The 15,424-nt window shown below is 36.3% G+C and overlaps 1 protein-coding gene across 1 annotated transcript in view; it reads left to right on the top strand.

Moving 5' to 3' along the window:
• LOC128985300 (uncharacterized) overlaps positions 1-12,541 on the top strand; it is a 33,671-nt gene extending 21,130 nt beyond the window's left edge. The window contains exons 6-9 of the mRNA XM_054404690.1: positions 3,224-3,309; positions 9,080-9,589; positions 10,956-11,045; positions 12,172-12,541. Of these exons, the coding sequence (XP_054260665.1) occupies positions 3,224-3,309; positions 9,080-9,589; positions 10,956-11,045; positions 12,172-12,516 (1,031 nt within the window). The 3' untranslated portion in view covers positions 12,517-12,541. The remainder of the gene's footprint in view (positions 1-3,223; positions 3,310-9,079; positions 9,590-10,955; positions 11,046-12,171) is intronic.
• Positions 12,542-15,424: the final 2,883 nt, after the last annotated feature.

Here is a 15,424-nt window from a genome sequence, read left to right as displayed (position 1 = left end):
TTGAATTTCATTTAATGTTTCAGTACATGTTTCGACACATTGTCATCCTCAGCTGAGTACTAGTGAAGTTTTTATTCACCATATGGTTTCGTCAATGTTCAATTAAATAACACATAACACAAATACGACACGACACGGAACATATACATTTAAAACACGTAAAGCTTTAGACATGCAGGCCTGCTCGAACAAAACACACGGTCACGCCGCGGGTCGGGGACAGACTGACTAGTGACTGTTTGTTTATCCAGGCTTATCATTGTTATCACGGAGGCAGTGGACAGCTGTTTCATTGGTAGGAATGATAGAATTGAATATCGAGTTGGAGCTAAAATTTAGTTTTTCATTCAGAACAAATTTATTTTCATCGTTATTTTTGTGAGCTCTGTATATTTCGTACTCCTCCAACGTGTCCAATTTTCTGCCCTTTTCACAAATGTGGAGTATTTCTAGACTGTCTTCTATTGTTCCAAATGAGTGGTTATTGTCGATTATATGTTGGCTGAATGCTGATTTCTGTTTGTTCGTCCTAGGGTTTGGTCTGTGTTCTTTAAATCGTGTGTTAAACCCGCGACCAGTTTGGCCTATATATATGATCGGGCAGTATATAGGCCAAACTGGTCGCGGGTTTAACACACGATTTAAAGAACACAGACCAAACCCTAGGACGAACAAACAGAAATCAGCATTCAGCCAACATATAATCGACAATAACCACTCATTTGGAACAATAGAAGACAGTCTAGAAATACTCCACATTTGTGAAAAGGGCAGAAAATTGGACACGTTGGAGGAGTACGAAATATACAGAGCTCACAAAAATAACGATGAAAATAAATTTGTTCTGAATGAAAAACTAAATTTTAGCTCCAACTCGATATTCAATTCTATCATTCCTACCAATGAAACAGCTGTCCACTGCCTCCGTGATAACAATGATAAGCCTGGATAAACAAACAGTCACTAGTCAGTCTGTCCCCGACCCGCGGCGTGACCGTGTGTTTTGTTCGAGCAGGCCTGCATGTCTAAAGCTTTACGTGTTTTAAATGTATATGTTCCGTGTCGTGTCGTATTTGTGTTATGTGTTATTTAATTGAACATTGACGAAACCATATGGTGAATAAAAACTTCACTAGTACTCAGCTGAGGATGACAATGTGTCGAAACATGTACTGAAACATTAAATGAAATTCAATGAGCTATTGACGTAAGTAATCTAGTCTTACAATAATATATACAGCTCAGGGGCTTAACAATGAATTTAAATATTATATGCAACAGATGTAATGATTAAAATGTTTCTATTTTTTGTCCTCTTCCCGTTGCAAAGCACGGGTACAGCAGCTAGTCCCTTTATATTTTCTCACGTGTTAGTTAAGTAGTAATTATTAGAAAGAGAATTTAAAAATACTGTTCCTTAACTTTAAGTATTATGTTAGTTGTGTTTTTCACGAGTGGTCATAGAACATAACTGATCATTGTACTTCATCCTCAAATTAATGGAGAGTATTGTTATTTTTAATTGGGCTTTTAGAGTTGCTTCAGTTCAAAAAGTATAATGAAACTGAAATTAAATTACTAATGATTTGCAACTATGGTGTATTTTTTAAATGCTGATACAAGTAACACGATGGCGTCTCAACACATTTCAGAAACTAAATATTGTTGTAACAATATGTCATATCAACAATTCCAAATAAATGGCAAATGCTACAAACACAATAATGTAAAACAATCATATGTGTATTGTTATTTTTGTTTAATTCCAAATTTTTGACTTAGTCGAAAAAATGGTTTGCTTTACACTTGGTGCTGTATACTAAATGATGTTGAAATTTCGTTTTATTTTCTAGAAATATGTGAGAAGTAGAGTGGAATAATCGAGACCTAATCTCCAACCCTGATTTGCCAATTGATTCAGCCTTTTTTCAGTACTACGTAAATCATCAACATCTAATCGAGATCGAGCTGGTCTACTGATAGAGCGCGAGGTTCAAGGTGTGAGGTCCTGGGTTAAAATCCTTCCAATCACTAATGTCTTTAGATGAGTGACAACGCGTGATCGTAACGCCTGAACTAACTTGTAAAACAGTTCCAGACATGAGTCTAGCGTCCTAGAATGTGAAGGAAATACATAAAACCCCGTGGACGTTTTATGAAAAAAGTATATCACGGGTGTTAAGCATCTAAGCCTGTCGCGTTGATGACCACATCTCCTGGTTGAGTAAGACGTTACGGCTTGTAGACACTACGAGCCTATCTCAGACTGGCTGGCGTGACCAGGTGTATCCTGCGCTGCTTTAGTCAATGGCTACATACACTGTAAATTTTAGCTTGACACACATTTTAGCTTTTTTTTATCTTACCTGATAATATTACCACAACATTTGGGGCCACCAGGCTTTGCCCGGAACTTTTTTCAGGCTAGTCATAAGACTGGGACCGTGGGGTCGTCCTGTAATCCAGCTTCTTGGAGGTCACGAATTGTGGATAGTTATATATATGATCTGTATGCGATAAACTCCCAAGTGTGGTTGGGGGAGCGAGCTGGCGTAGTGGTTAGAGCGCTGGACTTTAGTCCCTGAGGTCCCGGGTTCGATCCCCGCCAAGTCACCAATGGATTTTATCCAAGTGATAGTGCCGCAACCCCTAGGTCTAGCCTGAAGTAATGTGAAAAACAATCCCAGGCTCGTGCCTAGCGTCCTAGGACAAAAAAAACAAAAAAAAAACTCCCAAGTGAGGATTGACTTCTACACTAGTGAGTACTACGAATATCCGCAGCTACTACGACTCTCCTGATAATTAGACCAATTCGCAAATTACAAGACCAAAATGTGGATCGGAATCCATTATAAACTGTCTCCTTTATTTGCCATTGAGTGTATGTCGGCCTTAGTTAGGAACAAGACTAAAAGATCGCAACACTCGTCTCCACCTTAAAATACCTACCTTTGTATGATTGCCATTTCAATTAAAATCCCTGAGAGAATTTAAAAGAGATGAATATGCCTATGAGTTGGCCGTCTTCATATATCTTTGGTAAATTTACAGCCCAGCCAAAGGATATCAAATATCCACTCATCTTAATTCAGAGTTTCACAGAAATCTATCAACAACTATTGAATAATTACACATATTAGCATATTATCTCAAAGTGTACCTGGACAGAGGTCATGTTCACTCTTTATCAGTGTTGTAGGCCTTGTTATCAGTTGACCTTGAGGTCTGGAGCGCCACTGGAGACTGGTATATAACAGTCGCCTCGCCGCTGGAGTGTCCAGTTCTCCAGCCATGCTCCTGTCACTCCAGGTGTGTTAGTGAAGTGTTACATAGTGTTACGTGCCTTATATGGATACTGTGGATCTAGAAATAGTGGATATTAGATTATAGATAGTTAAATAATATATTTTACTATTGAACTAGGCACTACATTCCAATGTTAAGAAATATGAGCTTTGTTGACTTTAGCTAACAAAATGTAGTGACTTTAATTATTTCCTGTAAATTACGTAAACTTTTCAACAAAATCAAATAAAAGACACTACTTATTATAATTAGAACATCTCTTATGTCGTGCTAACTATCATAGGATCAAAAACTACAGGAAAAAAATAGACTGTATCCCACTAGAGTTGTTCATGCAGATATGTTCTTTAATGAAAATTTTCTATTATTGGTTTATATAGAAAGTACACCAACTTCAGTATCCATCATCAAAGATAGACCCAAGTCACAAGAACATAAATAATAATAATTATTATATGTATATTAGGCCACAAAATTATTATTATGCTATTAATATTTAGATTTCATTTAGCGACATTGGATTTTCTTACATTTACAAAATTGGATAGTCCAAACACAATACTTGTAACGACATATTTTTATAAATACTCCTTTAGTTCAGAAACAAAACTATAAAAATACCCATGATGATTATCATAAATTCTTTTATTGGTATCTCTAAAATAAAAACAAAATATATCTTTACGATCCAACATCTAAAACTCTTAAAACCAACATCTAAGTCCATCTTAGCTAGTTCCTGATATATTATCCCAAGTAAATTTAAATCAATATAAGATCGAACAAATTAACTCTGTTGAAGAGCGTGGTTTAACTAACAATAATGCTATATTTTGGCTTCACTGCTATATTTGTTATTACCATTAACTCGAAAAGTTAAATTTTTTCCATATTTAGTGTACAGTACCGTAGTTTTATGTAAATACAAAATCTTCATTACTTTTCGTTAGCAAATGAAAGTATCGAAACCACTTTTGTTTTACAAAAATGAAACATCTTGTAAGTGCATGTTTGAAACATAACTGCAAGTAATGTTAACACCAACTTAATCTTTATTAACCTGTGTTGGCATATAAAATGTTATTGTCCACACCAACTATACATTTTTGTTCAAATATAAACAGTTAGAAACAGAAGGAATACATTAGTATATAAATATTTTATTGTAGGCTTCTTTAAAGTGACTATAATACTAGGGAAATCCAAGAAAAAGAACCAGAGACCATAGCGACCAGAGTTCTTTAAGAATAAATTAAGGTAGAATAGAACAAAATGGGTATGAAAGGGGTTGATACATATGGATAAGATTGTGGAAATTATAATTCTTATCATGTATAAAAATATCAGTACAATATATAAGGACAGTTTAGTAATACCTTAAATTCATTGACTTAATTGCTTGATAGGACTACTACAGTAGCAATACGTACCTTTATTTTGTAAATGAAGATTTAGAAACACCCAAAAAAGATATACAATATTTGCCACTTAAATTTCAGGGATTTATAAGTAAAATTAGCAGCTTGGAATACAATTAGGAATAATGCAGTAGTTGGATTTATTACATGAAACAGATATATTTACAGTCTTTAAAGCCCGGTTTTTTATCAACATTGAAGGTTTCATTTAATGTTTTCTCTGAATTTAATGTTTCTGAGGTTATGGTTGCGCAGTTAGGTTGTTTACCTGAAACTTCAAAGAAAAAATATGATGAAAATTCTACAAAACATGTACAGTATTACCTTACTAAACATAAACCTCTTACTAAGTAACACGTTGTATTAATAGTCAAAGGTAACACATAAATTTGCATAATGTAAACAACACCATGTAACAGACCTTCTTCAAGTAAATCTTTCACTATTAATACAACAACTAGACATTCCATCCCAATGTTAAAGTTGTAGCCAGGTTTTTAATAAAATTTGTCTTAGTTGATGTGAGCCACCTACTGATTGTGCTGATCTAAATTACTGATTTCTGCCGATTACATGATGGTTTTTACCAAGTTAGTCAATGAGTAAATGAAATGAGTACAGTGGGTAAAAAACAGGTTGTTGTTTGCATCGACCAGCTGTTGTTCATTTTAATTAAATAAATTATGCAAACCATAATTAATTGTTTTTAATAATTGATTTAATACTTGTTTTTGGCATGGGAACAGGGCTCTGGGGTAAAAATAGGTTTTTATCATTTTTGACTCTCAAAACATAAAGTTTCACAATTTCTCTTTACACCATTTTAAATAACGAAAAAAACAAATAATTTAGTATGTAGGAGTGTTTGTGTGCGGTTATTGGTTACGGAGAAAATAGAATAAATTGTAATTTTAAAATTCCCATGTTATTCTTATGGAGAATAACTTAATTGTTTTAGTTTGCTTGTTTATGGATATATTTGAATCAAAATGGCCAAATCTATTTATTTTGTTCTAAGCTATTAATATTTCACAAAAAACACACTTTATTACCCTCCCAGTGGACAGATAACCTAAGTACACATTAAACCTAATGCTAAATGCTATTTGAATAGATTTAATTGAAAATCAAATCAGGCGAATGGAAATTCGCTTAGTATGCAGGTTTGCTGCTTTGGGGGTATTAACTAATTAAATTATATAAACCATAATGAATTGTTAGTAATTGATTTAATACTTGTTTTTAGCAAAACTGTAATCCTCTAACTAACATAGTGTCAGTTTGAGGGTTGTTTGTAATAGTTGGTTCTCGTCGGAAAGTGGTGTCTTCGCGGCGGCATATATACAGCGGGCGAGTCTCTAACACTCAAGGGAGGACCGAAGCCGCTAGGTGTTGGTAGTGAGTAACATTGTCCTACACTGCCAAACTCTGCTGTTTTTAACCAATGCTCGGGACTACACTCGGTGTACTACCCTTGCGATTGGTACATTACACCTCAGCGGCCCCATTTGTTCTCCCATTTTTTTCCTAATTTGGACAAAATATTGTGATAATTGGCAACGACTTTGAACATTTTCAAGAATATGAGGTTTCCAATTTGAGGTCTTCTTATATTCATCAACATCTCCATGCATTCGTTTAAAATTCCAAACTGATCAAATATCGTGTATTCATTTATAAATGCTCAATTTTTAATATACGATTACATCCTACGATTTCATCAGCCTTTATCAATGTAGGGTTTAAAAATAAGAAAAAACCTTGTTTGTATCCCCGCCACCGCAAACCTGCAGACTAAGCCAATTTCCATTTGCCTGATTTGTTTTTCACTTAAATTTATAAATAATATTTACTTTAACGAGAACCTACATTTGCTGCTAAAGGGAGAGTAATAAAGTGTGTTTATAGGAAAATGATTATGGTTTGCTAGAAAATAAATAAACAAATTTTGCAAGTTTGATAAAAATATATACTTATAAAAGGCAAATACAACTCACTAATCACAATATCTAAAAACATTACAAAGCCATAACAAATCAGTACAGTAATCGAAATGGAGGTTCTAATTATTAAGCTCTAGGTGCAATAGGCAGCGTTTCAAGAAATTCCATCAGGGCTCTGCCCCAGTGGTATATGAAGTTTCCATGTTATCCTTATGGAGAAAACATAAGTCTGTATTCGAAAATCTTCAATTTCCATACACCAAAAACAAATAGTGATCAGCTGACTTTTCCTGATATAAACATTACTTTCGCTACACAAACAATACTTTTCCTACAGTTACCTAACAATGTACATGTTCTCTCACTGATTTGAGAAAGCAAAGTGGCCAATTCGCTCACCAGTGAGACAATGTTAACATTGTCTCACTCTAATTACTTTGTCTCACTCCAGATTTGCAACGTGAAGGCACGAAATAGTGAGCGCGTAACATGCAGGCAACGTCGTATGCGCGCGAAATACGTTGGCAGCACTGGCTGTAAATCAGCTGGTCAGCTGTTGTACTGTTGTATTTGTCACTTCACATTAAATGTTATATTAAAAGTTCACTTCTGTGTAAAAATAGGTTATGTTTCTTCATGTTTCTTCACAAATGTTTTTGTTTTATGGTAACTGTAGGAAAAGTATAATGTGCAACTCGAGTTCAAAGTACAATTGCCTCACTCGAGAAACCATTCCTCACTCGCCTATGGCTCGTGAGTAAGTATTTCTCTCGAGTGAGTCAATTGCTCCCTTTGCTCACTAGTTGCACAAATAACTATTTCCTGACATAAACAAAGTTAGAATCAGCTGATTTTAACACTAAAAACTACCCTACTTTTTTGGTATATGCCGTAAGTAGTTGCTCGTTTTGGGTATATATAATAACCACGTACAGAGCCGAAATCGCCTACAGCTTCATACCAGTCCAACACTTTGACAACGAAGTGCTTTAAATTAGTTAAATGTTTTTCAGGTACACTCCACTAGGATTGAAACATACTTGCAGAATCCAAATAGTTTTAAATGTGTCCATGGGACTGATTTATTTCCCTATTACGGGTATTTATGTTTTAGTGGATACAGTCCAAACATTGTATCTAGAGGCACTGGATCAAATATCGTTAATCAACTATCGGTATGGCTTATCGCGTAATGCTACGACTCGGTAGTTTTCAGCACCCTAACTGTATAGCTGTATGTCCACATATAATAAAAAAAGACATATCCTATGACGAGGCTTAAGTTTTCCGTAACTGATAACTATCTACTAAAATAAACCAATTTATTACTGTACCAAATATACAGTGTGTAAATTAAGCCTTGAAACAAATCTGTATTTTTATAAACGAAACAGATAGAAATATTATTTTTCTAGCAATGATTCTTAACAAATTTTCCGCTATTTTTTTACACACAAAAAATGTATAGCTCCCCTATCATGGTAGGGGGTTGGGAGTGAATTATGTTTTTCAAATAGAAGCCCCTATTGAGTGACATGTTTCTTGTCAAAAGAAACACAATAACGCAAATCCAAAGTGAATATCTCGACCCTAGCCAAAATGGTGGGTATTCCAAAATGGGTGCTTTTTACATAAATCAAATTTTGGAATACCCGCCATTTAGGCTAGGGATGAAATATCTACCTCGGGTTTGCGTCATTGTATTTCTTTTGACAAACCCTTCAAAATGAAACATGTCACTCAATAGGGTTCGCTATTTGAAAAAAATAAGTCACCCCCTACCCCCTACCCTGATGGGGGGGTTATACATTTTTTTCTGAAAAAAAAATAACGGAACCTTTGTTAACAATCAATTCCACAAACAGAATTTTTTTCATTATTATGATAAAAAAATCGTTGCCACAAACAAATTGAGAACCTCCTCCTTTTGTTGGTAGTGGGGAAGTCGGTTAAAAATACAGATTTGTTTCCATATTAGTGAAATTAGTGCTTTTTCACATAGGTGTACTACAGTAAATCGAACTTTAGAATACCTGCCATTTTGGCTAGCAGTAAGATATCCACCTCGGGTTTGCGTCATCTTTTGACAAATACTTCAAAATGAAGAGTCACTCAATAGGGGTTGCTATTAGAAAAAAATAAGTCACCCCCTACCACCTACCCTGATAGGGGGGTTATAAATACCCCTACCTTGTTAAAGGGGTTGAAAAATATTTTTGATGTAAACAATTACGGAACCTTTGTTAACAGTCAACGCCACAAACAGAATATTTCTATCTGTTTCGGTTTAAAAAAATATATTTTGTAAAGACTTAATTTACACACTGTATATACTTTTTGGTAAAGTAATATAAACACTAATAAACTAATTACATTTGTTGTAGCTCACATTTTGTCTTTATTCCGTTGCAGACGTTACTAACAGCAGCCGTGCTGGCGCTCGTGTCGTCTGCACCATCACCCTCCCCCTCACCATCACCCGCACCCTCAGATGAGGACTACTCACATGACGACGACAGTGGAGAGTACCACTCGGAGGAAGTCTACGATACCCATGAGCACCACGATCTACCAGCCCCCCAGTACGTCCCTCTACTGGCTCCCATCATCGTACCAGACCAGTACAAGGGGGCACCCCTGGTCCCCCAGTATTCTCCTAAAGGTTTGCCAATAATAGTACCGGAGTACCCGTACCCCAGCAAATCCCCCTACCTGGATTCTCCATCGAAGTCAATAGGGTACCCATCCAAGTCCGGGTATGAGTACGGGTACCCTTCCAAATCCGGGTATGAGTACGGGTACCCCTCGAAATCTGGGGGTTTGTCGTATGGAGTTCCGGTGATCTCTCCCGGGCTGTTCAAGACGGAGTTTGACGGAGCTGAATACGCGAGTTACGCACCTCATCATGACCACGAGCATTACGTAAGTATTTGAGGACATTTCGAAAATATTTCATTTGTTAATAAATATCATAATAATTGTAAGTTGAGTTTAACAAAGAAAATACTTGTTTATGGTAACAATACATAACAGAATACACCAACAAACTAGTTTAAGCATAAAAGTGGTGTCTACTCCTCAGACTTCATCCTCATCATCTTCTACTAAGACCGTATATTTGTATAGTGTTCAAGTACATCTTTGGTCACACGCAAAATTATAGGAATTCAACAATTACAATCTTTACGCGTAAACACTATTCATGAACGTTTCAAAGACACAAACCCAATGGAAGTTGGGTCTAGACAACATCGATGTATTTATTCGTTATTCATTTCCTATTATTACACATTTTTTACAATTTCAGTCCAGTCGGCTTTAGTTTTAGCGAATTTCCCTATAGGGAAGTAGCTATTACCGTAGGTGGCACGGTAAGACCTAGACCCGGGACCGATTTACTTTTTCATTTTGATGTCCCCAGAGGCCAAAAACACTATTCGTTCAAATTTTTATATATGTATATATATGTATATATATATATACGTCCGTGAACGCGATAACTTGAGTAATTTTTGTCCGATTTTGATGAAATTTGGTTTAAAGGTGTAAAGCGGGATAAACTTGAATGAGTTCGCGAACCAGCACGATCGGACCATGGGAACGGGGCTTTACGGGGGGTTTTATGGGGTAAAAATTGGTTTTTCTCACTTTTGACCCTCAAAACACAAAATTTCCCAATTTCTCTTTAGACCTTTTTAAAGAGCTTAAAAAAACAAATAATGTTGTATATAAAAGTATTTTTGTTCGAATATTAGTAACTGAGAAAATTAAAAAAATTGTAAATTTAAAATTCCCATGTTATTCTTATGGAGAATATTGTCAAATGTTTTAGTTTGCTTGTTTATGAATATATTTTGATCAAACTTGGCAAATTTATTTATTTTGTACTAAGCTATCAATATTTTACTCAAAAACACACTTTATTAGTTTCCTTGTAGCAGCAAACCTAGGTACTCGTTAAACCTTATGTTATTAAAATATATTTAACTGAAAATCAATTCAGACAAATGGAAATTCGCTTAGTCGGCAGGTTTGCTGCGGCGGGGGTATTTAATTCATCTGAACAAACGTTTAAGACACACATACAATATCTAACCAGCTTTACTTGAATTTAACAACAATTAACGTGACATCTTCCCTAGATCAAGAGAAAAAATGCAGTTCACCACTAGCGCAATCAAACGTGGCCAACACGAAACACACCATGCTTCACATTTTACTTTGGGATCATAAATGTACGTACGTAGAACATTTATTGTGTTTTTCTATCAATGTGTGTTTGTTGCAGCACTACCCGAAGTACGAGTTCAAGTACGGGGTTCATGACCCTCACACCGGGGACATCAAACAACAATGGGAACATCGGGATGGAGACAAGGTGAGTTATAACTTATTTAGCGCTATAGCTCTAAATAAGCAATGTGAAACATTAGCTTTCTCACTTATATATTTTTCACATTAGCTTGTCAACCACCTTTATCATGGGTAGGTGGTGGGAGTAACTATGATATTTTATGGGGAATATCACAAACGTCGAAATAACTTTTGAGCAGTATTTTTACATCAATGCGGGGATTGCATTATTTTGTTTTGAATTATAAGGACTACAAAATACTAAATTTTTATCAAAATCGTTCGAGAAAATTAGATTTTTGCACTATTTATGGGTTTTATGGAAAATTCACAATTAAAAATCAATATTTCATAAACAATAAAATCACCTGGAGATACCATGGTACACACATACCAAATTTCAACAAAATCGAACTACAGGCGCTCTGTAGCTCTGTACACATCCACACAAACATACAGACACACAAATACACAGGCATCACTTCGAAAACCACTTTTTGTGGCCCAAAACGGATATGTCTGCTCAAATACTAAACCCGAAAATTTTGACGAAAGCAATACTTTTTCCATATACTATGGTATAGGAGGAGAAATTAAAAATGGCAGTAAAGTAAAAATTTGAGATCCTTGTGATGATTATGATTTTGTTTTTAATTTTTTTTTTTCAATTTAGACTTTGATGCCTGTTCCATCTTAAAATTCACTCAGATACTCCATTATTTCTTGATAGTCACACAATCCTCGTCACTCTTAAAATTGAGCAAGTCAATCTGACTCTTATTCAACTTACAACCAGCTGTAGGGCTTGCTCCATTTTCAGGTAACCCCTCAGCCGACGCTCTTTTCATTCAGTGGTTGAAGACTATTGGTTACTAAAATCACTGAACACAAACTGACAGTTCAAATGTTATTCTTATTTGCAAACTTATAAATAAACATTGACATAATCTGGCATTCCATGTAATGGGAGGTTGTTGGTAAGTAACCAAACCGCAAACGATTTGTGTACTCTCACTGCATCAGAACTTCATACTCACAGACTCTGTTTTTGTTTTACAATGAGTAGGTTGCCTGCTGCGGATAGGGATACAGCATTATTTAACTTTGATATAATCAGCTATTTGTTTATCAGCCAATTCTCTTGTTTTCAGGTCAAGGGTATGTACTCTCTTGTAGAACCCGACGGCACCATCAGGATTGTTGAATATACCGCTGATGACCACAACGGCTTCAACGCCGTCGTGAAGAAAATAGGACACGCTCACCACCCTCCCCCCAAACATCACTACGGGAAAAGCATCGACTACCCGATCAAGAGCATAGACTATCCTTCTAAGAGCATAGATTATCCCACCAAGAGCATAGACTATCCTGTAAAAAGCATAGAGGCACCCTACAGCTATAGTAGTTACGACTATCCAGCAAAGTCTGCCGAATACACTCCATCCAAATCTTTAGACTATTACTCGCCCTCTAAATCAGTTGATTACAAATAGTTGTAGTCCGTCTTGTTTTAGTGAACCAAAGCTTTAATATACTTTTGTACTTTTGTACTGTGAAAACCAAATAAAATCTTTTGAGTAAAATATTATTGTGCAATTCACCTTGGTAAGTAAAACCGTAGATAAAACACACTCCCTTAGTAGATGTCTCATCCTTGGAATAGCTGAAACCAGACTGTGGTACTATGGTACAAGACTATGGTACAACTACAATTAAAGTTTGGAGTATTATCTATATTTAACTATGAAAAACCACATTTTCTTATGATGAATCGAAGAGTGGAAGAGAGTAGTGAAAGACTCGCGTCTTGGTGACAAGATATCGAAATTCAGGAATAGTAGTTTGTTATAATTTATCATCGTGTAAATATATTTTTTTTATTGGCTGAAAACATTTATCATTTGTTTGTGACAGGAAGCATTTACCTTAACCTACAGAGTAAGCAACCGCGTCGATGCTTAATTTGGTGTTTCTAATTAGTAGGCTACATGGACTCTACTAAGCCTCCAAAGTTTTCTCTACACAAAAAATAAATAACTACATCTATTACCTACCCAATCAGCCTTCATGAGACTAGATGTATCCTGACGAATACGGTATTATGTAATTATATATCATTGAATATGGGCAGTGTTTATATTGCTCGTCTTCAAATCTGAAGGAAGCTGGACGAGATCATTTCCAGACCCAGTTGCCATTTGGGCTGTCAATCAATGATGCTCTCTTACATCAGGTCGGTGTTATATATTACCTAACAGTACCTGGGCCATCCCTTGAAAACACGTTTATAAATGCAACTGGCGTAGATGGAAACAAAAATCTATATTCAATGACTTCGGAGGTAAGTTTTGACTAACAAAGGATCCATGTTAAACTACAGTAGGCCCTACCATTGACTATACACTGCATTGTTGTTTGTTAAGTTCAACAATTATATTCACCATTACCAACCATTGAATTAGCACTAGTCTTGAGAATGTCTTGTCCAAGAACTTACGGACTGATCAATACGGAGCTGTCCGTTGAAATGTAAAACACTTAAAACACAATCTTCTCCGATTTACCCTATTCTAAGGGTGCATATGGGGATCGGAGCACACGAAAAGAGCCCGAAATTTAAATCCTCAAAAAGGTTCACTAATCTTAAGCATGGAAAGAGCCCGGGTCTCCACAGGTACCTGAGGAGGAGGACGCTGACTCGTGTTCTGAAATAGCGTTGTGTCTGGTTGGGTTAGGTTAGTTTAAGTTCGGTTAGGTAAACAGACTATATATTTTAGTAATGTAAATATCTTTTAATAATCTATATTTTAATAACGTATCTTTTAACAGTGTATCTCTTAATATTGGAAATAAATTCATGTATTTCAACTGTGTTATTGGTTCTTTCTCCTTTAAAGACTCGTTGTGAAAGTTCTAGGAAGAGCCCGCGCACTTTTCGCATCGTCCTGAGAGGGACCTTGGAGGTCCGGGTGCTTTTCAAGCGTCTGCCTGAGTTTTTGGGCTCTTTTCATGTGCGCCCATGGGGATTGCGCACAAAAATCTCTTATTGGCTGTTTTTCTGTTGATGTATTAATCATAGTTTATGCCGAGTAAGATATTTACTAATTATTCTTGTTTCAATTTTTGACTAAGATGCCTGTAACTAGATATTCAGAATAACTTGATATTATTGACGGTCTTTGTTATATTGCGAGTGATGTAATTAAACACGCATCTACGTTCCACAGTGAATTGCGTTGCGTATCGGCAACATTTGGTCATTTGGAGTAGATTCGATTGAAAAACTTATTCCGATTGTGTCCAAATTTTTTTGAAAACTTGACATTAGTGACGAAGGCTAAAAAATAGTGGTGTATACAAAAATAATGTAAAAACCCATCCCGGGTTTGTGACTAGCGTCACGGGACAAAAAAGTATGAAGAACTGATAAAATACTATTATGTGATGTCGCAACCATCGATGTTTAATATACTGTTCGTAACTCACATAGTTGATAATTTATGTTTTCGAGCCATTAACCAAGGTCGCCGGGTGACAGGTTAAGCGGTGTAACATATCGTCCAACGATTATTGACGCATTTGCTACACGTCAAACTAAGAGAAATTGAACGATTATGTCAACGTTCGTAAAATATTGCCGCTAACCTGTATTGGTTAAGTATTCGTTAAGCCCCACCTCCCTTCCTCTTTATCCACGCCCCCAGTGATGGTGGGATGTGGGTGACCGGTTGGGGGAGCGAAATTGTAACCCCCTGGAACTGAAAGGTTAGTGACGTCATAATGAAGTATCATTTTCTCGGCCAAAACGGCGTGTACGAGTCGGAATTGTATTCCCTCATACAAATTTGACATTGATATGCCGGGGATGTGGAATACTATCCCCCGGAAAACCACCCCCCCAGGTGAAACGTGACGTCACGAAATCTGCCAACTAACCAATATGGGAGCCATGTCCGCGACTGGAATACTACCCCCTAGCAAAATGTAATGCTATGTAATTGTAATTTTAATTCAGTATGTAATTTGTAGAGTAATTAAGTTTTATAACATAAAAGTCATGTGGGGAATATCATACATAATTTTGAAATGTAACAGCAAGTTTGGTTGGTTAGGTTAGGTTAGTTTAGAACAGTATGACAACGAAACTTAAGTGTCCGTGACTGGAAAACTACCCCCCCCCCGATCTCTGACGTCAACATGACGTAGGAACCTGCTTAGGGGGGTAGTTGTCCGGGGGGCGGTCTTCAGGCGAAACGTTATGCCCGAGTGATTTGATTAAATCAGCATCTAAATAACTATACGGGCGGGAATCGTACCCCCCTGGAATTGTACCCCCTGTCAAGGTAGTCTTCCTTCTAGGACCGGAACTGTATCCCCCTGGAATTGTTACCCCCACCCCAT

The sequence above is a fragment of the Macrosteles quadrilineatus genome, unplaced genomic scaffold, assembly GCF_028750875.1.
Source record: "Macrosteles quadrilineatus isolate MER2022 unplaced genomic scaffold, UCM_ALF_1.0 Scaffold_2__2_contigs__length_208266976, whole genome shotgun sequence".
In the NCBI taxonomy this organism is placed as follows: Eukaryota; Metazoa; Arthropoda; class Insecta; order Hemiptera; family Cicadellidae; genus Macrosteles; species Macrosteles quadrilineatus.
The sequence above is the reverse complement of the archived record's forward strand: the minus strand, read 5'-3'. Positions and strand labels throughout refer to the sequence as shown.